The sequence below is a fragment of the Gavia stellata genome, chromosome 4, assembly GCF_030936135.1.
Source record: "Gavia stellata isolate bGavSte3 chromosome 4, bGavSte3.hap2, whole genome shotgun sequence".
NCBI lineage: Eukaryota > Metazoa > Chordata > Aves > Gaviiformes > Gaviidae > Gavia > Gavia stellata.
The window spans coordinates 74,665,442-74,693,440 of NC_082597.1; the positions used below are offsets into that span (position 1 = coordinate 74,665,442).

At 37.9% G+C, this 27,999-nt stretch overlaps 1 protein-coding gene across 1 annotated transcript; it reads right to left on the reverse strand.

Annotated features, from left to right (window-relative positions):
* Positions 1 to 14: 14 nt before the first annotated feature.
* ETNK1 (ethanolamine kinase 1) lies at positions 15 to 27,999 on the reverse strand. The gene is made up of 8 exons (XM_059816137.1): positions 27,844 to 27,999; positions 16,496 to 16,755; positions 15,508 to 15,648; positions 13,793 to 13,935; positions 7,135 to 7,218; positions 5,360 to 5,520; positions 2,601 to 2,674; positions 15 to 1,403 (listed from the first exon to the last, which is right to left on the reverse strand). Exons 1-8 carry the CDS (start codon positions 27,997 to 27,999, stop codon positions 1,331 to 1,333), a joined length of 1,092 nt encoding a protein of 363 aa, XP_059672120.1. The 3' UTR covers positions 15 to 1,330.

Sequence of the window (27,999 nt, forward strand, 5' to 3'; positions counted from 1 at the left end):
CACGCCCATTCAGATTTAAAGCCTCTTTTCCACTCAAACTTATACATTGTTTTGTTAAGTAAACATTTTCTGTTCAATTCACATTTTGTAATCCAGACCATTCTTGGTATAATAGCTTTAAGAAGTAAGAAAACATGTCTGATGATCAAAGCCCCATTGTTCAAGTCATATACTTTTCCGTATTATCCTTCAAACTGGAGACTTTGAAAAGTAATTTGTTGCCACAGAAAAAAAACCAAAACCAAAAACCCCAAACTAAAAACAGGCATACCAGAATCTGCAACTACAGGACCAAGCATTTAAGACTAGAATCCAATGTTAGAAGATGACAAAGCAGAAAGATGTCAACAATACACAAACTGTAAACCGAAGTGTCTTGCTTCCCAGTGCAACAGGATCTCTGTTCACTAATCTTCAATTCAATAGTCCATTCTGTTAAGATACTGCTGAAGCACATCAAATATAGACACCAGAATAGTGTTCAAATTTAGAATCAAGTTTCAAAAAGGAATATAGATTTGTAATAGTGGTCTTTTTCTTTAAAAGTACACATAAACAAGCAGCTTTCCCACACAAGTTAGATGGTACATTGTCCATCTAACACTATGATGGTACATACCCTCAAAGAATCTGATGGCCACGGAACTTTCACATTTCTACAGCTTAACGCATCAAGAATGAAAAATTAAAATGTTATTTATCATTTCAGCAAGCTGGTTGATTCTTATAAAAAAGAAAAATACCATCATTTGGAAAGCTACCTTTTTCTTTTTTAAAAAAAGAGGGGAAAAAATAAAGATCACCCTAACCTTTTTCCCTAGTTACAGCACACTGGTGATCTCACAAGTCTATTATCGCTCATATTTTGCTTGTATACATCTAAAAGGTTAATATTCTCTGACCATGTTTTCTTTAATATAAGTTAATGCAACTTCAATAAAATAATTTGTTAAACGAATCCTTTGGAAAAACTTCACTGTCTGCACCCAACTTTTACAAAAACCAATGAAAGCAGCAATGGAATCATGTTAAACTTATAATAAATAATTCACATACAACATATGTTAAATTACAAAGAAGGATTAAATTGCCATTTCTACAACTTTTTATAGATTTAGCAAGTTTCTAATCCATTTTGTATCAACAGCAGTACATATGCTATTCATATTAAATTTAACATTGAAGGACTGTTTAGAGGCATTATTTATAAAGCAAGAACCACCAAGTGAGCATTACGGAACTTCAACAAATGATTAGCTTTTTTTGCAGTATCTGTTCTCAGAAAAGATTCAGAGGTTGTCTATCCACTTGGTAAGTTTCTTTCTCTTCATTACTCAGGAAGAGTTAATGTCATGACCTCCAGCTTCATTTTGAAATACTGATTAAACCGAACAATTGCATACCTATTCAAAGGGAGAGAGAGATTTAAAGTTAAGAGCAGATAACTCCTTACGTGAAAACAACAGCCATGCTAGGTAGGACTAGTCAAAAGTCCACGTACCCCAGTACCCTCTTCCCAACATTGACCCTTAGCAGCTGCCAAAGGAAGAAATTAAGAACAGAGCAACCATATTATGGTACTTCCTTACCACCACCCCCCACTCTCAGTTTGCAAAACAGATGCTGTTCCGGAATTATTAAAGGTGGTGTTTTCCTGTTTATTAGTTCTTAATAGAGACTGTCCAACAACTGACAACTACAATTCCAAAAAAAATCTGATCTTGATCATTGCAAGAACGACATTTTATTCAAAACTGACACGTTTTTGGGTTCTACAACCTGTGCCTTAACTGTGGTTTTTTGTGCCATCTAGTGGTTACTAACAAGTACTTCTACTTGAGAATAATTAGTTACAAGAAGAAATTCACATTTGTCTCATTTACAAAATGACACAACTAAACCTAGTACACTGGCTTAGTCAGTGCAAAAAATTTTAAAGTGAGATCTTTTACCAAGTGAAATGATTAATTTTATCACCTCGCCCAGTCCCCAGTGGAGAGATTAATTCCTGTGCTTGTTACCATGAAAGACCATTTTAAAAAATGCCAAAGACACACAACTACCTGAAACAGAACACCACTGGCCAGCATCTCAGGAAACAGAACTTAACTTTCATTGGCATAAAAACACATTAGGAATTTCCAAGATCAACACTCCATATTACAAGTAAACAAGTTCTTTTATACAAGAGCCCCGTTTCTTGCTTGACTCTTGCCATTGGAAACACAGGTCTTGAGTCTGACAGATAGTACACCACACTGACCAACTTGGCTTTTATGCCTTCATGTCTCCAACAACAAAAAAAATACTCAATGCCCAAAAGCATTTACTCCTCTAGTTATGTTCCTGGCCTTGTTATACTATGTGTTTTAGCCTAGGGGCACATACTAATTTAGAGAACTTTCAGCAACAAGAAGCACAGAGAAACAGCTTTTACTGTCTTGTTTTCTCTTAAAAATTAAAAGTTATAGTATGATCACATAGATCAGGTCTGTTGCTCAGATCTCAGTCTCTGACAGGTGGGGTGTTGGACTAGATGGCCCCACAGGTCCCCTTCCAGCCTCAAATGTTCTATGATTCTATGTAGCAAACACACTTACCCTAGAAAATCAAAGTCAATGGTGGAATATTTGGCTTGAATTAGAGCCCACAATCCCCAAAAGAAGTGGGAAGCCTGAAAGAAAAAAAAAATTAGTGAAATATTAACATTATATAAAATCCAACATGTAAACTTTTCGTCTCAATGTGAGAATATGTTATCTACAAGAGAACTCTCAAAACCCAATCTTTTTGTGAAGTTATTTGATATCTCTTTACCAAAGAGATTGGTAAACAAGTATTATAGAATTAATTACTGGCAATCGGAGGAGTAAATCCATTGGCCTCCTGACTCTCCCATGTGTGGTTTTCAAGAAAAATAATAGATGACCTATTTCTTAAATGCAACATTAAGTAGACTGTTGTACAACTATATACACCATGTTAAAAATGCACAGAAATATGACTCATTTCTACTGTTGCTAATTAAATATACATTATTCTACATGTACTCAACTCTAGTGCAAATATGACATTCCTTGTGAATCTTTAATTACAACCCTTAGGTCATTATAACTACAACTTACTTTCACTACTGACTTGGACAAAGACATATGATCTGTAGCTATTTAAGAGAGCCTCGAACTCATCAGCATTTACACAAATTTCTCATCTGTTCCAAACTTACTTCCGAGTCCAGATAAGTAGTCTGGAGGCCTATGTTCAGTTTCAGATTGAAGCTATGGATTAATTATACGATTATTAGTATATTTCAAATGAACAAGTATATGTAATGGCCATGAGCTTGACAGTCTCCTTGTGGAGACATTTCTGGACCACCCAGGTTACGAATGCTATACGTCAGAGACTTCTGTTCAGTAAATAACTGCTTACAGTAATTACCTGAATTGCTTCCCGAAGTTTGCATGTAACACTTCACCAGAAGCGTAGAAGACACATGCATGCACACACACCTGAAAACACCTTAAAATGGCAACTACTGTATGAACATGTGAATCTTTCTTGTACCTCTAGTTCAGATAACTTCGCCTGACAGTGAGCAGTTTGGCATTTTACACCATCAACCATTGACTTTAGCTCACATTTTCTCTTAACAAAGCTTCCCACATTAACTGACACAAGAATGTTTGGCAGTATTTGTGCATTATGTGTGGTCTATAGGCAGGTCTTGAGCTGTTCTCTAAACAAAACTCTATCCTCAAACATTTGTATGACCATAGTTAAAACTGACAAAACAATGCTATAAAACAGACCACCAGCTTACTAATTGCAGATCCAACTTTCCTAAATGAATGGGACAGCTGACTTTAACAGTAACAATTGATAATACAGATTTTAAAAGAACAGCAAACAAGCTGGTATTTTTAAAGGGCTTGTTTAATAATCACCTTCGTAGAACATGAACTGTACTTTTTCACTGCAACCATTAGCTTTTTGCCAGAAAACTGAAGGTGTTACAGTAACAGAGGTGCGCTTGGATTAGTCAGAAAGAGGACTGAAATAAGGCCAAACTGGCTTCTTAGCCTTAGTCCTCCTATGAATAGTTTGGCATGTTATTTATTCTTCAGGAGAAAGCAAAATAAAATTATCTAGCTGTTGGGTAAAAGGCACTTTTGCTGTAACATTTCCTGTTACATCCTCTAGGCAAAACAAGATCAGGACTAACAAAATACACAGAATCATTAAGGTTGGAAAAGACCTGCAAGATCATCAAGTTCAACCATCAACCCAACACCACCATGCCCACTAAACCATGTCCTGCAATGCCACGTCCACACATTTTTTGAACACAATAATGTGTTCACAAATAATGTGAACCTGTAAAATACCTTCAGAAATCACACAGAGATAAAGCTGGGGGCAGGGGGAACCCCACATCTTCATACTGCTTCTAACAGTATACATAATTGGGGTATTCAAGGACTCAATGCCACATCTACTTAACTTCTTATTCTACCTTCACGAATTATGTGGTCTTTTTCCCTGAAGGACAAGGCACCAAAGCCAGGTGAAATTTTCTGAAGGCAGGTCAAAATTGAACACGCTCCATGTTTTCAAAGGGAAAGAACAAGGGAGTAAAGCTTTTGCATCCGAAGTCTGTGCAAGACAGACTGACAGACAGGAGACAGCTTATAATGCACAAGATACAGGAGGAGCAGGGAGCAGACTCCCACAGACAGCCCTCACTCTCTATAGAGAGGCAGAGCTTCCAGGAAACCACAGATTACATGTGCACTTTGCTACAATTTAAACCACTAAGGTGACCAAAACCAAATCTGAAAGCAACTCCCTACTTGCCAAGACACTGCAGGCAAGGAAAGAGTTAAGGTAGTAATGAAAGACTCTAGAGTGTCCTAATTACCTGTAAAAAAAAAATAAAAAAACCAAAGTATCCTAGTTTAATAAAATTTTATCATCTTAACTTTAAAAAGGCTTTTAAGAATCAGAAGATTTATAGGTCTTTATGAAGTACTACCTTGCTCTTCTGTTGTCTTGCCATTACAAGAAAAAGTTCAACACAGATCCAAAATAAGCTCTAGCCAACTCAGAAACTTGCCAGACCAATAAACAGCCAATAGAAATACCCACTAAAAGTTTTCTGAACGCTCACTGCCTCTTTCACTAGGAATATTCTACAGAGAATTAACACACAACAGAAAGCTTCCATAGAACAGGCTAAGGAAGTTTTTCTTTACATACCACAGCACTCAGAGTAAGAAACTGGCAGTTACATTTGTCCATAGAGTAGCAGGCTTCTCTATAGCATTTAATATATTCTAATCAACAGTTTGTTATTTACCAGTGCAAACTGATTGACTTGGACATATAGAACTTCAACTTCTTTTTCACTGACTTCTGTGCCAAATCCTTTATATTCTTTGTAGGCCTCAAGGTAAGATCTCAGCCATTGTTCCTGTAATTTTCTGTTAGGATAAAGGCTGTAGTCTACCTCATTTACTCCTAGAAAAAGAAAAAAATACCTATTAGAACCTTATGGTGTCTAAAAAGACTATTAGAATCACATTACTGGACTACTTCCCTCCCATCCTCGCCCCCAACACACATGCAGAAATTGATGTGGAAAAACGTCAGTGTTTTTACTTTGACCTGATTTTATCAGTTACATGTTGGCAAGAATTTCTCACACATAAATCAGAGTATTCAACGTAGTAGAAAGATTTATCCTGTGTATGTTTACAGCCACATAAATATTCTACTTGTATTTTGAAGTTCAACAAGTTTGGCTTTGAGAGAAGCCTCAAGAAAAAGCATTTGCGTTATGAAACAAAAGCATATTAAAACACATATCAAATACTACATGTTTCATTAGAAAAGGGACTTGTATGCAACAATATCCAAAGCTGAATCCAGATATATATACACACATTCTCACCAACTAAGCTCTTATTTCCAAGATGAAAAATTTATTAGAAGTCTACCTCTCTCCCCCACAGGGTATTGGTAGAATTAGAACTTTTATCTCCACAACCACTATTTTTTGTCCTATTTTTCTTCCTGTACTGGAGATACTTAATCACAGGCCATATGGAGTCTGCCAGGAGTCCCAAACCTGGATCACAGTTCACTCCCACTAGCTATCATTCCCAGAGGATTTGGGAATTCTCCTTAAGTCTTATTTTTATGAAGAGTGCAATCCCCTAGCACCTAAACTCTTTCCTATGTCAGATTCACTCAAATTTAGCTTTAAAAAAAAAATAATCAGATTTTTACTAGATGGATAGAGAATAGCAGGTGAAGCACAACTGTTCTCCATAGGCAAAAAAAAAGTATTTCTGTGTTTAGTCTTCTTACTGTACTTAGCTCCTTGAAGATGTAGTCAGACTCTCAGAAGAAGTCCTAGATGAAAAATCAAAAGCTCTCAAATATCTTTTGTAAAGAATTTAACTTGCTTTCCAAATACTTAAATTACCAAGTATACATTCTGAATTTTTTAAGTTATCTAGACTTAACATTCAGTTTGTGAAACAATGACTGGTAGATTATTTCCCTCTTATGGAACGGAATGAGCATTCACTGAAAAAATGTCAACTAGTAAATGAATGAGTATACCAGCACCTTATTCCTAAAATCCCACCTTTTTCCTGCCACAGAGTCTTAGCCTTTACTTCTCATTTTAGGACACGACTCAAGGGCAAGTACTTAGCATACACATGCAAAGCCACCAAAAAACCACATAAGCCTGCCATTTGGAACTGTGGAACTACACAGTGTATTCTCTCTATATATATGCCTATGCTGTAAAAAATAGATCCGCAGTATTTCATTACAGTGGGCCGAGTCTCTGCTGTGTTATTTCACAGAAAGATACTGTGAAAGCTGCAAGTTCTGTATCTAACTCTGCCAAAACTTAGGACATGATATTCCCATTTCTGGGTTAGCAGAACTGCAAAGGAAGGGCATAACTGGCCTACAAGATGAGACACACTTTGATACCATTAGACAAACAACTATATACATGGATCTAGAGGCATGTTCTCTCTTCCTCTGTCTGTGTAAGAATGAGGGGTTTTTTATAACACCAGTTTACCTTTACCTCAGAAATCCAATTTTTACCTGCAAATTCATTGAAGTGATTTCCAATGTCATAAGCCAGGTAGTTGTATCCAGAGTACTCATAGTCTATGAACTGCACATCACCTATATGAGACACAACAGCAGCAACATCAGAGTTCGTACCAAATGGAGTCACGGCCCTAATCCTTTGGTGTCCTTTGAAGTTTTGGGGGAAAACCAAAACAAAACCACACACCCATCTTATTTGTGCCCCATTGTGTGCACTCAGACATTCCAGGGTAAGGCTGTGATTTTTATGATATGAGATTTCCTTGAATATTCATTCAAGAAAGCTCTTTGATAATTACTTAGACCTTGCAGTCCTCTATTTTTAAGCTCTGAATAGCAGAATTTCAATTTTAACTTCTACCACATGAGGGCATCCCTTACCTTCAAATTAAGAAATATAGCAGAGGATCCTTTATTCAAACTTTATGTAGAAATAGCGATCAATTTTCCCCAACTTAAAAAAGACATTTCTGTTTATTCTCACACAAGTGTGCAACTACAGTGAACTAACACATTGCAACATGTTGATATTTCCTGCTTCCTCCAACCGCACTTACAAAGCAAGGCTATTCTTAATTGTTGCGTTTTTTTAGCTGGCTTAAACTAATCTCAAGAAACCATCAGACAATCCTCAAGTCCTGGAAACTATGTAGTGTTATGTAAACAAGGACTAATAAAGCAGCAAACACAGCCCCAAATGTTTCCAAATTACATTTACCCGTAGCGAAGCTGTGGAAAATGTTTCAGTCAAGGTAATACAGCATTGAACCTGCTCAAGAATGTCTACACCACATTAGTCAAGACATTAACAAGATGGATTAGGTAAAACTAGAGCTCTTGTATTGTAAGGGAAACCAGCGAAATTACTAAAAATATCAGAAAAGGAAGCAATGGGTTAACCTAAGAGCTTTTCGCACTAGAACATTAAAATGTAAAGCCTTACATCTCCCATTGCTATGCTGAAATGGGTAATTTTCACAGTTGCACCCTTCTCCCTCTCTACATCCATTCTTTTGATGACTGGCTGCATATTTACTCAATAACAACATACTCCTATTACAATGAACAATCTTCTTAGCATGACTTAAAACATCTTACAGATACTAATGCTAACTATCAGAACTCCAGGTCAAAAAAAAAGTAAATAAAGACTAAGGATTTTAAGTGTCTCATATACTGCCTCCTTAAGATTTATGGATATTGCACATATCGAATACAATGGCTTTGCCAGATAAATGTCCTGACCAAGTTATCACAGAACAACTTTGTTAGAAGTGTTCCTTGTATCTATGCAGTTCATCTTTACCATATTTGAAATACTAACACATTAATGTTTGCCAGATGGATAAATTTTCTTGCCTAAGCACTTATAATGGAAGTTAAACCCCACAACACAAACGAAAAATCACTTAGGCACAATCCTCCAAGTCAGACTTTACCTTTACTTCCACAGAAAGAGAGGACTGCTTACCAAGGCTATGAGGTTAAACCTTTTAGGCTCTGACAAACCAACATGAAAGTGGCCTGCAGAATGGCAAGCTCCTCCCAGGAAAATCTTGTTGGCAATGGAAAATTGAGGTTCTCTAGAACTCTGAAGGGACAAGAAATTTTATACCAGCTGCAGCCAAGATCTTGTAATATTGTCACAGATTAACTTCAGCCACTGCTTGACTGGTAAATTCATATACTTGTACGGGCTTGCATTTCACACTCCTTCTTTAGTACTACTTTTAAGAAGAAACACCTGTAAGTTACAAGCCAGTCAACATGCACAGCCCAACCCTGGTTAATATTCTGCTACACAACCGACCTCCTGAACTTCCCCCTACACACACCCAAACATTTGATATTGCTTGTATTCAGAGTGTTTTCCTTCCTCCCCCACGTAAAATACAAACATAGCAGGTAAAAGTCTACTTGCAAAATATCAACATAAGAAATACTTAACATTTCTTCCATGTGCAAATTTCATCTTTATTATACCTAAGTGCTATTATGCATTTTTAAGTACAGCTAACATTCAAAACTTACTTCCAGTATAAATAATATGTACAGTAAGAAATTGAATCTAACAAGATACGAATGCAGCTGTTACCAGGCACTCTCCTGTGGGGAAACGCATGTGAACACGTGATGCGAAAAACCTCCAGTCAGTGCACAAGTAGTAGCACAGCGCATGCCACCACAAGGCAGCAACAATGGCATACCTAATCTGTAGCAGATGAAGAAAATTTGGCAAACTCACATTCAATAAGACAAAAGTTCGAAGTGAAAAAGTCCTGCATTTTTACTGATCTTTTTCAGACTTATGCTACTGTGGAACTCAACCTTAAGCTTAATTTTGCCTGAAAGGCTCAAAATAAAGATGCACAGTTCTTTCTGTGAAACTGAAAGAAAGCAAACACCTTAAGCTTGTCACTTCATAAATGCATACGTGTCTCAGCTACCTTGTTTTAGAAGAAGCAGAAGAAACTTTGCATTACTTGTTTAAATATGCACAGTATTAGGAGTTACTGTTAAGATTTACTGCAGTTCATACAGGAAAGCCACTTCTAAAAGATAAGGCTTACACTAGCAGTTAAGCAGCTAGCTTTCATTTTGCGGTTTTTAGTAAGTACTGAGAATTTGTACATCCCACTGATTTCACTGGGAGCAGGCAGACCAACAAGAGACACTAGTCTAAGCACATTTGTATTTTATTGAAGTGAGACATGAGTTAAAACTAAGCTCTATCATCTCACTGAAGAAGCTATGGTTATCAACAGGAATAGAGACATCAAGAGTATTGAATATTTCAAGTTGAAACACACTCCTTTCATCAAGGGGTCTACTAGTGTAGACAACATGCAATGTAATCTATGAAAGCTACATAAAGACACAAAATGGAATACATGTTGTGTGCCATACACCAGAAATTCAATTTTTAAATAGATCAAGTAGTAGTCAAGAGGACATCTGTTAGATCTCTTCAGGGAACTGAAAGGTAGGACGGTGATGACACCTCTCTTTGTAGCTGCTCATCATTTTTAATGGTTTAATAAAGGTAAGCACTTTTGACGTGCAAGCCCTAGCTGTAGTTACCACAGCAGAATGATGTATCCTGAGTTCCATCCCATCCTGCTCATCAGGTGAGCCACTGAGGCCCTAGAAGACAGCTTCAGTAAAGACAAGCATCTATGCTATGAACATTCTTGAAAATTCACAAATGGGTCATATACCCAGAGAATAATTTTAGCTATAAAATACCCAATATAACTTTGAAAAAAAAAAAGTTTTTAGATCAAAACCAGAAGCCTTAAACATACCTCAGTCTTCAGAAGCACTGAGCACCCACAGACTCCTACCAAAGATCATAGAAAACATTGGGTAGGCAGACGGAATAAACAGAACAAAACCAGCCATCTACCTACACACTTAACTTCCTGTCAGGTGATTTTAACACAATCAAAAAGAACACATACAGATATAGACAAAAGAATACTGATACTTGGTCTTATTGAATAGCAAGTATTTGAATACTCTTAAAACAGCAGGTATTTTTGGAAACTCCAGGTCATGTTGAAAAAACCACCACCAATCTTAATGAACATCAGAACACAAGGCCTATAAATAAGCAGTACCAGGCACCAAGCATATTTTGATTATCTTGACGCCCGAATTGTAATTAAGAGCAACGTGAAGCTCTGAGTTATATCCTTCAAAGAGTAGTTCACACTGATAATTATAATTTATGTAAAGTAACACTTGCAAATTTTCATATCCTGAGTGACTGCAAACGGACATTAACAAAACAGCAAGAGGCAGAGTTCTCTCAGCCACAGCACGAACAAATTCAAGTAAGATGAGTGACACTCCATTAAACGAAGCTAGAACTCAACATGCTATTCCAGTCTCGTAAATAAAATTTAAGGACATGAGACCGATTCTTCTTAAAAGCAGCATGTGGCACAACTATGGTTTTTCTTTCAAGTCTGAAAATTTAACATGAATTTAATACAGAGGACAAGTCTAAATGAAGCAAAGCATTGGGATAAGCCACAATCATTCTAACTGCATTGGACAGGAGTCCTAGTATCTGTTGATATTCTGTAGCTTAACACACACATACACACACCCACCCCGTGCCTAGTAAATGTGCAAATTAAGCATTCACAAACAAAATGATAAATAGTGTTGCTAAAACCAATAAATGAGTTACTTTCTTTGTGCCAGCTTCTGAAAAGCCAGATAAACACTACCAGCTTTGCTCAAACTTTACTGGGGAGAGAAAAAAAAATAGCAGTTAATCTAGAAGACCAATTCTCTCTCTTTAGTTCCAGCTTAGGGTCACCAAGGTCTTTTTGATACACAGGAGCCTTTCTAGAGGAAAGAGTAAATTTAGTAAGAGTACAGCATCACCAAAGCTGTTAACTACCTTCATACAGTCTGATGTCATTCCTAATGAAGTAGATCTTTAAAGGATTTTATTTTGCGCTCTTGCAAAATTATTTGTATACCAATAAGAGGTTTTGCTCTGCTAAACAAAAATTCTAGCAATATATGTTTATTTAGAAGTGGAAGCTCAGCTTTTAACTGTAAAGTCATGTTCCTCATCTTAAGATTGTACTAACAGACAGATTGATATTTTTTGTTCTGTAAAAAGTACACTGTAAGGAACAGCTTTCAAACAGACAAATATTCTACAGATGGCATTGAGGTTTGGTTACTATGAAAATAGTACCTGTTGTACCCAGATTGCAGAAGTTTTACAACACAGTACATGTATAACATTCAAACATAAGTTTAATACATGTATTAATACAAATGTATTTTGTATTTCCAAGTCTTTTCCCCCCCCAAGATGTTTACAGCTAGCTTGAAGCCACAGTGCTTTATGCACCTCCCTCCTCCCCACCCTGTCCCCAAACACTAAGCACTCACACACTCGTTATTGTAGGATTGCTCATAAGTGATGCACTGCTGGCATTGTTTTTTCCTCCATTCTGTTTACAAAAAGAAAAGCATATAGCATTTGTTTTACAAGTAGGAACTTCAAGCCTATTGACCATGACAGTGAGCCTTTTAAAGGAATTCCTCCTTTTTTTTTTGCAGCATGGTTCTACTATGAAAAGTGACTATAAAAATTACTTTTACCTCAATGGGTCTGTCATGAAATGCTAAAACTCGAGGTAGTTTCAGGACTAAAACCCACACACAATTAACAATATATTTATTTTTGATACTACAGTATCACAACTCCAATGCGTGTAAGACCACAAGCTCTTTTTTTGCATACCTTCCATGCCTGCCCGCCCCTTTTAAGTAGAACTATAACCTACCATTGAAACCAAGTAAAACCACTGAAGTTTTGTACCAAATTCTTAGAATTTAATACTGCTGTTAATAGCATTGTACAGGTATATACACATAAATTTGTATGTGTATACCTATAGACTGAAAGTACTAGCAATTCCCTTCAAAATGGTATTAGAGGGAAACTTGTATACAAGCCACCAAAAGACCTTATTTTCTCAATTCACATGCATTGAGGGCATATCTGATGCAGAAATTGGTTATACGTACACAGTCAGTTTTCATACTAGAACCAACTCCAGCATGTTTTTGTTAGTTTTTATTTAGAAATTAAGGCACATAAGCTTAAAAGGTCAAAGACTAATGACAACAGATGGAGAATACTTCAGTTACATTCAGTCATTTACCTCACACACTTTGGCTTACATGTCACAAATATGAAGCTACTAGAAGGAACAGGTCATCCTAACTTCAGAAGAAAACCTTGATCTAACCTGATGAACTTGTTGCACTCAGCTGAGCTCAATATTTGAAATGGGAGGAAAGTTGTGCATTTTTACTGCACCATGGCCATTTTAGTGTTGCAAGTTTGCCTTTTCCATTTGATTTAATATCCTGTTTAATTGATTCATTTAGTAACCGAACCTCAAACCACAAATCTAGAAATAAAAGAAACTGTGGGTTTATACAGAAGCTTTATAGATTTTAGTTAAGGCATTCTTCATAATAACATGAATTATGAGTTAAATTTATTATAACAAAAACAAAAATGTAATTCATCTTTGTTAAGATGTGTACTGCCTACAACTGTTTAAATAAAGTACGTATTTACAAAAGAAATCTTTACGATGCTTATGTACCTCATGCAGGAAATAATACCACATTCTGTGACTCAATTTAAGTATCACTAAGATACTTCATTATGAAGGTGTCTTCCCCACAATCACAAAACAGAACAATACACATGTTACACGAGATAATGTCTTCAGTTGTTTTCTAGGCTTGTATGATTATATTTTTTCCTCCAAAAAGCTTTATATGACTAGAATAGAATTAACAAACAATTAGATACTTTGAAGCCCAGTCATACAGGCAGGATAGAGATTAACAAATTCATTAAAGTAAAGCAAGGAGCACCAACATTCTTCCTCTGTAGAGTAACATATACATGAGAATTAGCTAATTAAGCAACTTAATATTTGCACAGATATCACTACCACTACACTGGGTCTTAAAAGCTCAAACTGAGTTCACTCTTTAAAGTCAGTAAAATAACACTACTGATGTAGCAAATGCAAAAATGCAATCACAGCATAAACAAACTAAGCCACTACTTACTGTTTAGTTCAATACCTACCTCGTTTCTTGTTGTAAATAATATTCTTACACAACAGGTCATTGTGACAGAGTACCACTGGTGAGCCTAAATTTGACAGTCTTTCCTTCATCCAGGCCATCTCTTCCTGAAGAACTTGAGGACTTGGAATGTCACTTAAAAACCTTTTCAGGTATAAGAAGTTTGAGTGTTAATATTTAGTACAGTGTGTTCCATACCAAGCATTTGTGATTAAATAACTCATGTTATTTTCTTCTACACTCTTATTTCAAATAATTCAACAGACCTTATCCCAAACTAGAGCACTCTTTCCCCTGACACCTCGGCAGTCAAATTACAAGAATTATTTCCCTGTCCTCCCCAAACCCAATTCTCTAAAGATTGTCTGTGCTGTAAAAGTGACAGTAGTCCAAAAATCAGGAGTAGAACTTGAACACAATCCTGCACATTTTTTAAAGGAGTAAAGATTAGAAGTGTTAAAGCATGAATTTCATTCACTTTTTGCTCACATTACTTCAAGTAGAATACAGAGTAAGTACTGTATGTATCTATACAGAGGAAATTAGGATTTATTTTTCACTCTAGTCACAGTAAATATGCTTAAGTAGGCATGTTCTCTTTTAGACTTTCAATTAACTACTCAAATTTTCTGTTTTCTTAAGAAAGTTACATTGTAGGAGAAAAAAAGTCAAACAATTTTGCTAGATCATTCTTTAATTACAATGCAGCAAGAAGGGCAGTCCGCATCAGTGATTTCAAAGAAGTTCTATGAAGAATGTTTTTAAGCTGGAATCTGCTTACTGAGTGATATGAAGTTTGATGATATTGTACAAACACTTCCAAATTACAGTTTTAGCTTAAAAGTTTAATCTCCAATCCCCAAGAAACATTGTCTTCAACTCAAGCTTTAGATTACAGCATAGAAATTTTATTTAGGTTAACATAAATGTAAAACATTGCCCCTAGTTCTGCCATTCCTCCCATCTCAATCTTCCAGCAACTGATGCTAGAATCCTCTGGAAATATTTTCTTATTTTGTTAAGCTCCTGAGAAAAAACAGCTTGATTTACAAGACAAGAGCTATACTGGGATGCCAAAAACAAGATGCAATTAAACCCTTAAACCCAGGTGAAACTCTGTGATAGCACAAGTCTAGAATGACTGTGTGGATACCTTTTCCTCCTCTGGAAAACACTTTGGGAGCTCATGCCATCATCCAAAACAGCCTTTCAATAACTTTACTTCTATGCCACCCCATTTCAGACAAATATATAAACTGAACAAATACAGGACAGCTAAGAGGTGCAGGTTAGAATGAACAAGCAGTACTCCTGCAACCCCAGGAAATATGCTTTCAATATTCACCCCAGAACATAGGTCTCAGTTTGGGAGACTGATGGATCTCTTAAAAGTTGTTGAGACACAACTACCTAAATAAGTACTTCACTTGACCTTGGTTCTTTAAAGAGAGTAAAGAAAACTACCATCATTTATTAAGTGTCCAATCAAATCAAGAACTGTATGTATATATACACAACATACCAAATCAATTAAAAGTCTCTCCTTATCTTTTTTGACATTTATATAGCTACTTCAGTATACAAGAGTATGAAAAAACTCAAAATTTTACAAACTTCAAAATTACATGATAAGCCAAACCTATTTTTTTTAAGCATTCTTCTACCCCTCAACCTGAAAGAATGGGAAATGTGGAAAACACATAGTGAAATACCTACCTTTTATTTACTTCCTCATCTGTAAATTCTGTGGGTATGAGAGAGAAGTATTTCCCCATCTTCAGCCACAGATTAGATTTAGGGATCCATCCATTGTGTGCATGAATAGTATGGATTTTGGCAAGCTGTCTGGCAATGAGTCTAAAAAACCCAAGTTTAAATTAATGTTATATCTGCAATAGATCTGACGTCTTTATCACATATTTCCTAGCAACAAGAGAAGACAACTACAATATACTTAACAGAAAAACTGTAAAAAAAAAATGCAGCAAGGGAATCCAAAGAGGGTTTAAACAAGAGCAGCACAGCTATAGGGTAGTATCTTTAAAGACCCAAAAGATCATTAGCAGCGCTTCTTAAGGGAGGGGAGGTGGGACGGATTGGAGTACAGTTACGTATGCGTACTTCACCGTATTTACAGTCTACTCTTCAAACTGCTTATCTTTAGAAGAGTTGACTCAAATTAGCTGCCGTTGTTAGGCAAATACATTTTGGTGCATACATGAAATGCTAAAATCTTAAGACATCAGCACTTTCTGTTCACTGCTAATAGTTTAAAAAAATTATGTCTCGACGGAAGACTATCCTGAACCTATTCACAAAAGGAATCTATTAGAAACAGAGCTAGGAGTACTTGCTTTAAACGAATCCAGTCCCCTACAACTCCACCACATTAAATGGTCTTCTTAATGGTAATGTGCAAGTGTTAAATACTCACAATAAGCAGACCTCTAATGAGTATATATATAGTCTTCTGGGGAGGCAGCAAGGATCATTTGTTCAGCACTGAAATACCATGATAACTAAGACAGAGGACGGTGAGCTGTCCAGAGTGTGAACATCAACTTAGTGCAGGCTTATAGAAGTATTTATTTTCTGCCTGCTCATAAACTAAGCTTGAGATACTTTGGGCCTGACAGAACACCATATAGGCATCATAGAACTTGAATAATGAAATAATAATAATAAAAAATTAAAAAAAACTTACTTGAAAATATCTGGATTGCATACATGCTCTGGATCCAGTGCTTCTCCCTGCATGAACTCGTAGCACAGGCCATTATTGAAAGTACAGTATAGTTGAGGTGCACAGCCATGAGCCTGCAACACGCGGAAACTCTTCACTTCCTCATCTCGATCTACTAGGAGCTCAGTCTTATTTCCATATATCCTAACTAGAACCACATCATCTGTTATGTCACCCACGTAGCAGCCAATTAGTTTATTGGTGATTCCATCAGTGAACAGCTGAAAAGTAAAAATAATGGAGAAGGAACTCAGATCTCCATCTGCATTTTCAATGTGCAGGGAAAGAATGGATCATTATTCTTTAATTCACAAAACAAGTGTTTACTAGATTGAGCATTTACAAAAGAAATCTTTAAGATACAAGAAAAATCATGGAGAACATTGCAAGGATTTTTCCCAGTAACACATGAAAAGAGAAGATGAAAATGTGAAAACATGCTACACCGAACTACAGAAATACTACACGTAAAAGGCAATAACTGAAAGCTCAGTATTATAAAATGAGTTTCCACATAACCACTCTGAAACTGATGGATTAAAATAAAATGGCTGAAACCAAAGCCCCAACAAGGCAGCAATCCTAGACCAGTACAAAAACTGTCATGAATACAGGCAGCACAAAAACAAAAGCAATTTTGATGCACTTCAGAATTTTGGTATTTGATGATCAGTGCACAACTAGTAAAAGATAGTGCTGTTGTTCTAAATTACTCCCTTTACTGATTGAGAACAATTCCTAAAGTCACTTTGGCTCCTCTACAAATTTGAGACAGCACTTAAAATTCAAGACCCCAGTCTTCAGCCTCTAGTACCATTCCATATTTAAAAGCTTCTGACAAGACCCACTATCCTCCCATTTTACTTCATTAACTGGTACATGCCATTTAAAAGATTACAAAAGCATTTCAAGTCCTTATCATTAAGATGTATATAAATGCAATTTTTAAAGTCCTGCAATTCACTAGACTTTGACCAGTCCAGTCACTGATGCCTGAACAAAACTGAAGATGAAACAAGTAACTTACTTATTTTTGTAGAAAGAGCATTACTTGAGTAGGTTTACATCTAATAACAACCTACTCACTGCCTTTCAAATAATGAAGAAGGCATGGATACTACAGGTTCCTAGCTAAGGACAATTGGGGGCAGACCAAAAAAACCCCACCATTCCTTAACTGCTGCTTCTCCTTTCACATCTGATGATGAGGCCTAAAGTAGTCATTATACAGGCTGACCTCTTACAGATGCTACCCGACAAGCGGACTAGCTCCTGAGTTACTGGGCTGCATGTACCCAGTTGCATGTAGTCAAGCATTTGAAATCCCACTCAATGCCTGCAAGAGTAACACAGCAGTTCTTGATCTCCTCCCACAATCTAGGACAGTTTTACAGTTCAGAAAACTGATGTTTGGTGCTTTCAAACTCTTTACACTCTTGTCAACCCAGATGGAATGCTTAAGAACTTGCTAGATGACCACTACCTAACAGCTAATGTGGGTAAGTGACTGAAGTGCAAGACATTAACATTCTCAGGTGACAAGCAGCATCACAAGCAAAAATGCCAATGTTTTCATAACTACTGAACAGCCTCCTGCAGTCTTAACCATAAGTAGTAAACAATTTAAAGTCAAGGTTCTCACAGCAACTCTAATTTATATTCAAGTATAGTGTTTTTAACTGGTTACAGTCATGCCTCTTTTCCCACTCTGTTACCCCCAAAACCTTAATTAAGACTCAATTAAAAAAGAATAAACTCTCACACAAAGAACAAAACCTCCTTTCAGGACCTTGCACTAAAACGAGCAAGAAGTAACTTCAAGTTGGTTAACATACACTGTTAGACATACACAATTTTCCCTTGGGTGGACATTTTGCAAGTTTAATTTGACAACTTTCTTTAGGAAGTGCTTTTATCATTCTCATTTAGTTAACTGTTCTGACATATGCACAAGAGACAAATGGATACGCGGTCTGATCACCTTTATTAGAACTTTTTCAAACTATGTAGGTCCTTGAAGCTGCAAGCAGTTTTTATTTAAAGGCAACCTGAAGACTCTCCATAGAATTTTTTTAATTCATAATTGTAATAGAAGTCAGAAAAATCAGCTGAAAATGGAAACCTATTTATCAGAATTAGAATACTAAGTGTTCAATGACAACAGTTTGAATTCCTTATTGACACATCCTCATGCGTTTCTTCTCCCTCAAACCCTAAGTCAGGCCCAGAACAAAAATACTGACAAATGGAGAGGTATGTTGCATTTCAGACCTTACATTAAACATTAATGTTAATTAAAAAAAGTACTTTTTCTTCAAAAATACATGTCAACAACAGGCAACTTCTCTACAGGCATTATCACTCCTTAGAACCTTGGACAGTTGTGGTGTTTCAGGTTTTTTATTTTCTTTTAAAGCCAAACACAATTCAGAAACTTTGCCTTCCCCCGACCCCCTCCAAGAGGTAGCCTTTGTTTTTAAAAGTAAAGTAGTATCATTCAAACACAAGTGACAGCTTATTTCCAAATCTCAGGGATTTGGAGAAATCAAGCAACAAGAGCATTTTTTTTTTTAGCTCCTAAAGAAAAAAAAAAATGTGAAGTTGGGTCAAGTCTCCCCATTTCAGAAAAGACAAGACAAAGCTATTATGCCTTGCTTTCCTCAGTAGCCCCCCTATGCTATGAGGTCAACAAAATCAACAGGAAATAGCTCAAGGTTACTGAGGAGAGATGCAGAATAGCAGAGGATATCAAGGTACGCCGTTTTCTTAAACAAACACTTAATCTTGCAGAAGTAGGTTCAGCAAATCATATACTTTTCATCTACACAGGGCAGCCATAAATTCAAATAAACCTGCTTTTTTTATTAGTAGCTGTTATTTTAATAACCCAGAATAGGAGACAAGTAATGAAGAATCTTGTCTTAAACAATCTTCACAGCAACTAAATGTTACAATGTTAATCAGTGCAACTAAGAAAACTATACTGTTTAGCACCATAGATACTGGTTTTCACATTAAAATGAATACAACTGTACTCTAACACTATCCTAGTCTTTTGCTTGATACTTATGCAGATATTTTATGTTTTCTCCGTGTACGTAAGTATACTGTTGCAACAATCAATGCACATGCTATACCAAGAAAAGGATGATGTGCTTGAGCAGTGTTACCTAATTTGAACAGGCAGTACTTAAATGCGCTTCAAGTATGGCTTGTAAATCACAAATTACACCTTTATACTGTAATGTATTCATTCATAACCTTCCCCCTTGTACACGTATTGTCACAGAACTACTTAGATCAGAAGGGACCTAGTTCAACCTCCCTGCTCAAGCAGGGCCAACTAGAGCCAGTTGCCCAGGACTGTGTCCAGTGAAATATCCAGGAATTCTGGAGACTCTACAACCTGTCTGGCCAACCTGTTCCAGTGTTTGACCATCCTCACAGTAAAAAAAGTGTTTTCTTGTGCTCAGATGGAATTTCATATGTGTTTTATTCTGTGCCCATTGCCTCGCCTGTCACTGGGCACTCAGAAGAGTCTGGCTCCCTCTTCTTCATTCCCCCCACCCCAATCAGGTATTTATACATATTAAGGTCCATCCCTGTAAGCCCTCTTTTTTTCCAGGCCAAACAGTCCCAGCCCACTCAGCCTCTCCTCATATGAAGGATGCTCCAGTCCCTCAGCCATCTTCATGGCCCTTTGCTGGACTCGCTCCACTGAGCCTGTACCTTTCTCATACTGGGGAGCCAAGAACTGGACACAGCACTCTAACATGTCACATCAATGCAGAAGTACTGATTCTCACACATTTTAGCATAAAAACCGAATTAACTCATTAAAGAGTTTAAAGAGCACTTTGCAGAAGTGATTTGTGTGAGCTGTCAATCAAGTTAAAAAGGTATCTTGCCTGCCATACATAAATGAAAACTTCTGAAATTTAATAGAGAAAGCTCTTATCCTGTCATTGCAGGACTGAAAAGTTAAAGTTCTGTTGAACTAAGAAGGATCAAAACCAGTAAGTATAAAATTCACTATCCCCTCTGAAGAAAAAAAATTCTATTGGCAAAGATGGCAAACAAAATAGACAGTAATTCCCAACATACAATGGCACCACTTCAAATCACTGGAACTTGTGCTACTGTTTTCTGCTTCTTGTAAAACAACCCTCTAATGAAGCTTGCCCTTCTCTCCATACAAAATTGTATTCTAAAAAAACCACAAAGCTTTAAGGTCATCAGAAATAGCGATACTACCAAAAACCAGACATTAAGTAGTACTGATGCAAAGAAACACCAAGAATTTGATTTGCTTATGCTGTTAAACAGAAAATTCTGGCCACTGTACAGCTTTTGCACAGGTCTATTATGCCTTTAAAACATCTCATTAGTGTTAATAAAAAGAAATCTACAACAAGGAAATTGGACTCCCTCAACTGATAATTTAGGAACTCTACTTCTTATTAGCATCTATTTGTAACATGCTGCTATAAGTAATTATTTACACTCAGGAGCATTTTAGTTATTGCTTCTTAAAAAGGAAGAAGGGTTTGCTTACTTTTCTAATAACATTACTAGAACTAGACAATTTCCATATTCCATCATGAGAAAACATCCGTTTTTTACCAGTAGAACAACATAATACTCACTTTATTCTTTTATTCAGAATGCCTTTACTGTAGCATTTAAAGAATCAGCTTAGAATGCCTTGCCTGAAACGTAACCTGAGCTGCAGCAGAGCAAAAGAGGAATTCTGTAAGAAAAGCATCAGCTGAGCAGCATAAACAGAGAATGGACTCTGATGACATGGGTAAGATGATCAGTAAAATCTCAAGGCCATGTGGAAGACAATGGAAGAATCTACAGAATGTTATGAATAGCGGGTAGACAATTCTAGAAATAAATCAAGAAATACAGAGAGCCAATAGAAGTTAAGAACACAATGCAATGCATAAAAAAAATCCAGCAGCAAGATTCTGGTACTCTTGTAATTATTTATTTTAAATACAGTAATTAAAATTATTGTGATATGTACTTATCACATTGTAGTAAGTGCTTTCAGGTGAGGTCACACAAAGTTAAAACTAAATTCTGAAAACATTTCTGGAAATGGGATTTATACTGGCCCACAATCCAGTCAGAAATATAGCTTCAAGTCAAGGCTTTCCTAGCTCTTTGAAACAAATATAAACTGTTTACTGAAATGCAGAGTGAAGGTGAGAAAGCTACAAATAAGCTTGAGTTACTCAAACACAGTCTCAGAAAGCAGCATGTAGTAGAAACAAGACAGGCCAAGTGAGTCCAAGAAGAGCAGAGAAAACTCAACCAAGACATGAAGTATCTTTGAGACAGTTTACCCTAAAAACACTCTTATCAGCAATGATAAGGTTACTAGATTCCTGAAAAGGGCACATGATGGATATGTTCCCAACTCACAAGTAGGTGGTTCAAGAAAAGCTTATATCTGATCCCATTGTTCCAGGTGTTCAAAAGAATTCGAAGGATGAGAACAAAATTAATCACATGTAATAAGCATAAACAGGCAGAAATAGAGAGTCACATGGGCAAAGTAGAAGGCACTTACCACTCACAAAAGAGATGTAAAACCAGTTATTACATTCATAGGAGAAGAAACATAGAAAGCAGTATTGTACTGCTGTAGAAACAGAACAGTGATGGGAAGTTTCAGCATAAACAAGTCGGGATTCCCCCGATTCTGCTGCTGAACCCCGTATTGCACATTAAGATCTCCAGAAAGGAACAGACTTTTAATACACGCTTCTTTAATGCTCACAAAACTTCAAGTTTGTATTGCAAGATGTAACTTCATTTCTTCTGGAGAAGTATATACAGGCACATCCACAAGTATACATCAAGAACTTCATTTCTTGAAATAAGGCTAGTTATTTCTCCATCTCTTTCCACAGCTATTCCCAAAAGAAGGACAAAGTACGACTAATGGAAAATGCAAGCCTTAGGTAAATTCTCATACATTCAACAGGGCTTAAAAAAAACATCATTCAAAGGTCTCCAGGCTCTGGAGCCATATCCTCTAGATCATTACACCCAGCAGGCGAGAGCCATTGTCTACGTGATTTTGGTGGTCCAATGATCACAAACAGGACCATTTGGTGTTAGAAGTACCAAGGCTAGCAGGGAGCCAGTAAATTAATGGCACCATTCTATGGTAAGTTTGGCCACAGGCTGAACTAGCAGTTTCCACTGAACTCGTTGGGTGCTCATCCATGACAGCAGCATGGAGAAAGCAACATCACCACGATCTATGCTATATGGTATCACTGAAACTTTTTTTTTTTTGCTACTAAATCATCAAGGCTGCAGCTTTAAGGAAGAACTCCGGGGTGGGGGTGGTGTTGCTGTTCTTGTTTGGCTTTTTTTTTTTCTTTTTTAAGGTTTTCACTGAAGTTTCACATCCTCCATATTCTCAACATAAAGACCGTTTAAGTTACATTCAGCAGTCTATTATAAAATCCTATAGATACATCATCCCTTGACCCCTTGCAAGGGCTGGTTCTGATCTAAACGTGTGACAAGATGAGGGAGCTTTTTTTCTTTTATGTCAGAAGAAAACCCCAAAGAGAAATTACATATTTTTCATCTTGTTTCTGAAGAATATTCTCCTACCTAAAAACAGTCAACATCAGGTAACTAGTTAAGACTTCTAAAGTGGTGAATTGTTTTAGATCTTTCTACAGATTTTGTGATACTGATGAAAACAAGTTACAGGTACATCCAAAAAATTAAGCTAATAGAAAAGGAGTATAAGATTTTATTCTAACTCAAAGAATTAATTTGCTGCTCCTTCCCCAGAAGATTTTGACATAAAATGGCCACATAACAGTACAGGGAAAAAACCCAGGAATTAAAACACCTTAGATGAACTCATAACATTGGAATAGAAGATAGCTATAGCATAAGCTATATGCCGTTACATAGCCAGATCCAAGCTGTGTCTAAGCCAATATCGATTCTCTGTAATTAGAACCAGTCATCAATACAAACACACCTATAGCATGCACATCATGCACTGTGATGTGGCACATCAATTACATAAAACGTCACCACATGCGTGATTGCTGCCCCACCCACTGATACCACAAAAAAACCTTTACAACAAGGGACTGAGATTATCAAGCTTCATCAGAATCTCAGTAAGAATGGAGAAACCAACCTAGCCTCAAACGACATCTAATACTGTCTACATTTCCCACCTACTGTTACATTGCATTCACAGCACACCTCAAATTACAGTTTTTCCACAACTCATCAGCAATGCAGCCCATTCTGCAACTCTAACTTTTCTTATTCTTTCCTTCACTCATCACTTCTGTTTAGAGATATTAGCACTTCAGCATGTTAACCTGTGAACTCAGTTACTCCTCTTTAAGTGGGAACTACTTCCACAGCTGCTGAAGAGCATCGTGTCCTAAAAACAGCTAAGCAATAGAAATACTCTTAAAATGTAATGATACAAAATAAAAAGTTAGTTTACTTTGTTTCCCACAGACTAACATTTTCTGTTTCCATTCAGTTATTTCAATGCTTTAAATCCCACATTCAGTCTGTTTATTTAAACTGTGGAATGTTTTAACCAGTTCAGAAATCTGAACCTAATCATAGTTTGTTATAAAAAAATACCAAGATTGACACAAGCAAAGAAATTAGAGCTGCAGACAGAAAATACTGCCCGAAGAAAAGCCAGTGAGCGCAAGTCAGGAAGAAAAAGCAGAGACACAGCAAAAAGCTAACCTCTGGTATTAAAAAAAGGGAGGGGTGTTTTGCTCATGAAAGTACAAATCTTTGTAAGCATGGCTCTATCTTGTGTGTTCGCATCTCACAGCTACAGGAGGAAATTTTTACAAAGAATTATAAAATGCTGCAGTAGTAAACTCATGCAAAGACACATACATCTTGGTAATAAAGACATGGTACCAGAAAAGAAGCAAGGTCCAATTATTTCAGAGAATAAAAAAAGACTTAATGACACTTATTTGGAGATGATCTGGAACTAAGTTCCAGACAGGAGCTTGCAGGATTCTGGGGGAAGGTAAACAAAGTCTTATTGAAGAATTTGAACCCCTTTGCAAAATTGAACTTTTCTTCTCCTTCCTCTTCAAGGTTTGAGCCAGGACAAGAGCACTGTTTGCTAGCATATAATTTTTATCATTCTAGATCCCTGAATGATTTTGCAGCTGATTTTTTTTTTTCCCCCCACACATAAGATATCATGCTGGTCTATCCATAATGTACATGTAAATTAGCACTATCAAATTAAGCCTCTTCACCAGTAAAAACAAGCAGCCTTTATTCTCAATGTTAAAGATTACTTCAGAATGGAAAGAAATACAATTGTTTTTCCTGTACCATAACATTACACTGCATTATATTAACCTACCAAATCCTTCATCATCACCAGACCTACAAGATGTAGAATAGGTCATGGGATAAGACTCCCGAATCTGCACTTACTGAAGTGGTAACTAACCTTCCCATATTGTAACCAAATACTGATCCTCCTTCAAATATTAAACACGAATGAATCTCCTTACAGGAGGAAAAATTAAGAAATAAATGTGGGCAACAGATTCCAAACTGCGGTTGTATTTTTACATCAGGAAGGGTGATACGACTTCTTTAAGACAGTAAAGAGTTAAAACAATTAAGTTTTTATCTTTCCTTAATAAAGAATTGTCTAAAATATAAGAATTAGAATGTCCACTGTCACGATTTAAGCTGTTCACCAATTCAAAACAGGGTTTGAGTTCTGAAGAGCATTTTTGTTTATGAAATCCAAAAAAAATGTTTGCCATGTTTAGCAATTAAAATATATTCATGATTTTAGATACTTGCAAATCTTACAGAAAGTGAGGATTAAGCAATACATTTTTTTAACTACACAGTTTCAAAATTGTTTAGCTGACTAAGCAATTTGACACACAACAGTAAATTTTTGCAAGAGAAGTTAATTTTTTAAAGTCAAACTCTGGACTCTTCAACTTCCTATAATTGTTTTGACCCAAGAAGTACTAAAAGCAAAGGTGGCTAAAAGCAGAGTTCAAGAGAGGAAGTAGTAGTTCGTTCCGCCTATCAACATTCTTTGTCTGCTTTGCTATGATGCTGCTGCTTCAGATTAGTCAAGCATATTTTCCATGCAATACCTGATTCCCATTTTCATCTCCCTCCCAACTATATGCCCCTCAGGCAGACCTTCTGTTCACTCCATCCTCTTAAAAAAAACAGTCATCTTTCATCTCAGCTTCTTCCTGTATGTGATGCATGTGTAACAGACTGCAGCAGCAATGGCGGTAATACAACTAGTTTCAAACCACACGCATTCTTGCTTGTTACGTACGCAGAACAGTTTAAACACAGACTAAGAGTTAAAAATAAAAGGCCACTGACGAGCTTCATGAACAGGATGTTCTTCTGCTGTTCAAAAGGAAAAAAGCAAGTTGAAAAGTTTTGGTCTTAAAGTAACTTGGTTGAAACAAAACTCAATTTTTAGACCGAAACCTCTAACCATCGACCATAGTCTATTACTTTACTATCGCACGACCAGTCAAATAAGTCCCTGTTCCACACCAATGGTACTGGTTCTGTTAATTGCTTCTTCTGAAGAGGGTGACAGAGGAAGGAAGCAGCTTTTTTTTTTTCCCCTGAAACCTACTAGAACTTTCCCAAAAGGTTAGAGTCATCCCTCCTTAATAAGAAAATGTATCTGTTTCATTTATTAGCATTCCTGTACAAAAGAAAGAAAAATATTCTGTTGAGAAGTACTCTCATCAGAGAACTAAAATAACAAAAACATGTTTAGCTTTAGGTAGTCCTGCAAGGAGCAGGGAGTTGAACTCGGTGATCCTCATGGGTCCCTTCCAACTTGAGAAATTCTATGACTCTACGAACTCTAACAACGCTGTTTAGCATTGTATGTTGTAAAGCTATTTTCACTGCACCTCAAGATGCTGGGACTGTGCTTAACTTATGGCTACACCCCTCAAAGAAATTACTTAGTATGAAAATAAAGCTAATGAGGTTTTTCTAACTGGGTTGGCATGTGTCAAGTTTCTTTTCCTATCAAGAAACTTCAGAAAAATTCAGTCAGTTTATGTGCTATTACCTCAATGTGCTCTGTTTTTCTATACAAATTAGTTCCAGCAGCTCTCTCCAGAGGAACTTGACTAAAATAAGACACTTCCACATATTAATAACTGCCGAATAGCACAGTTTAAGAGCATATAATAGAACACTCAACTAAACACAGGCTGCAACCGAACTGCTCTTTTAGCCAGGTAAATTGACTGAGGACTTGTACGGGGCCAGGTTAAGTATATTCTAGAAGCACAAAAGCAGCCAATCCTCAAGCAGATGACTCGTCACAAACATGAACGATTGCTCACCTAGAGAATACCAGAGACTAAGCGGCGATACTTCGGCATACGGTCAAGACTAAGAGATGCAAGCAAGGACGTTAACGGGGCTGGTACTTATCGAGATACCGTCAGCCTAACACCAAACCCCGCAGCGAATCCAAGGCATCTATTCGTATTTATTTAGTACGCGCGGCGGCGTGGAGAGCCCGCCAAGGGCTCCGGGGCCGATGGCGCCCAGGGGAGCGTCCCGGCGGCCGTCACCTCGGCGGCCGTTACCCCGGCGGCCGCCCCCCTGCGCGCAACGGCAGCGCAGGCAGCAGCAGCAGGCAGCCGCCCCCTCCTCCTCCTCCGGCTGCCTTTCCCCTCCTCCGCCCCGGGAAGGAGGGGAGTCCCCCACCGCTTTACGAACACGCCCTGCTCGGCACGGACCCGGGGAGGGTGAAGCTGACGGGGCCGGGCCCTCCCCTTCCCCTCCCTCGCTGGCACCGCAGCCCTCAGGCCCCGGGCCGGCAGCGGGCGTCGTGCGCGCGGCAGGGACGCCAGCCGAGAGCGGGTGGCAGAGGTCGGCCCTCCGCCTGGGGGGAGCCGAGTTTCAGCGGGGAGGGCACGAAGGCAGGGAGAGGAAAGCGAGCGACGGCGGAAGGCGGAGGGCCGGGAGGGGGCAGGGGATGCTGCCGCGCCGACACGCCCCGCCGCCAGCCTGCCTAGCAAATGGGGCTCGGCGCAGGGGGCTGCATCGGGAGGGCGAGGAGGGAGGGGGAGGGGGAGGAAGCGAGGCGGCAGCTCCCCCGCACAATGGCCGCCCGCCCTCCCCCCTTCCTTCCTCTCTCCCTTCCCTCCCTCCCCCCCAAGCTCGGGCTGCCGCATCCCCCGCCGGGGACCCGGGCGCAGGCCCCGCGACGCGCCCGGCCTCCCCCGTACCTGCAGCGTCACCTCCTCGGGTCTCCAGTGGGGCCGCAGGCGGCGCAGGAGCTGCAGGGCGCCCTGGCGGTAGCCGGGCCCCTCCCGCTCGCTGACAGTGATGTCCAGCTTGGGCACCTCCGGGGAGCCGGGCGGGACGTGGATGTAGTTGGACAT

What these genes read in the sequence shown, in the direction of transcription:
- ETNK1 (XM_059816137.1), bottom strand. Translation starts at nt 27,999, where the DNA reads ATGTCCAACTACATCCACGTCCCGCCCGGCTCCCCGGAGGTGCCCAAG. An exon ending in TGCAATCCAGATATTTTCAA is followed by an intron (nt 15,649 to 16,495) that starts GTAAGTTTTTTT and finishes TGGGTTTTTTAG; the next exon opens with ACTCATTGCCAGACAGCTTG. An exon ending in TATTTACAACAAGAAACGAG is followed by an intron (nt 7,219 to 13,792) that starts GTAGGTATTGAA and finishes TGTCTCATATAG; the next exon opens with GTGATGTGCAGTTCATAGAC.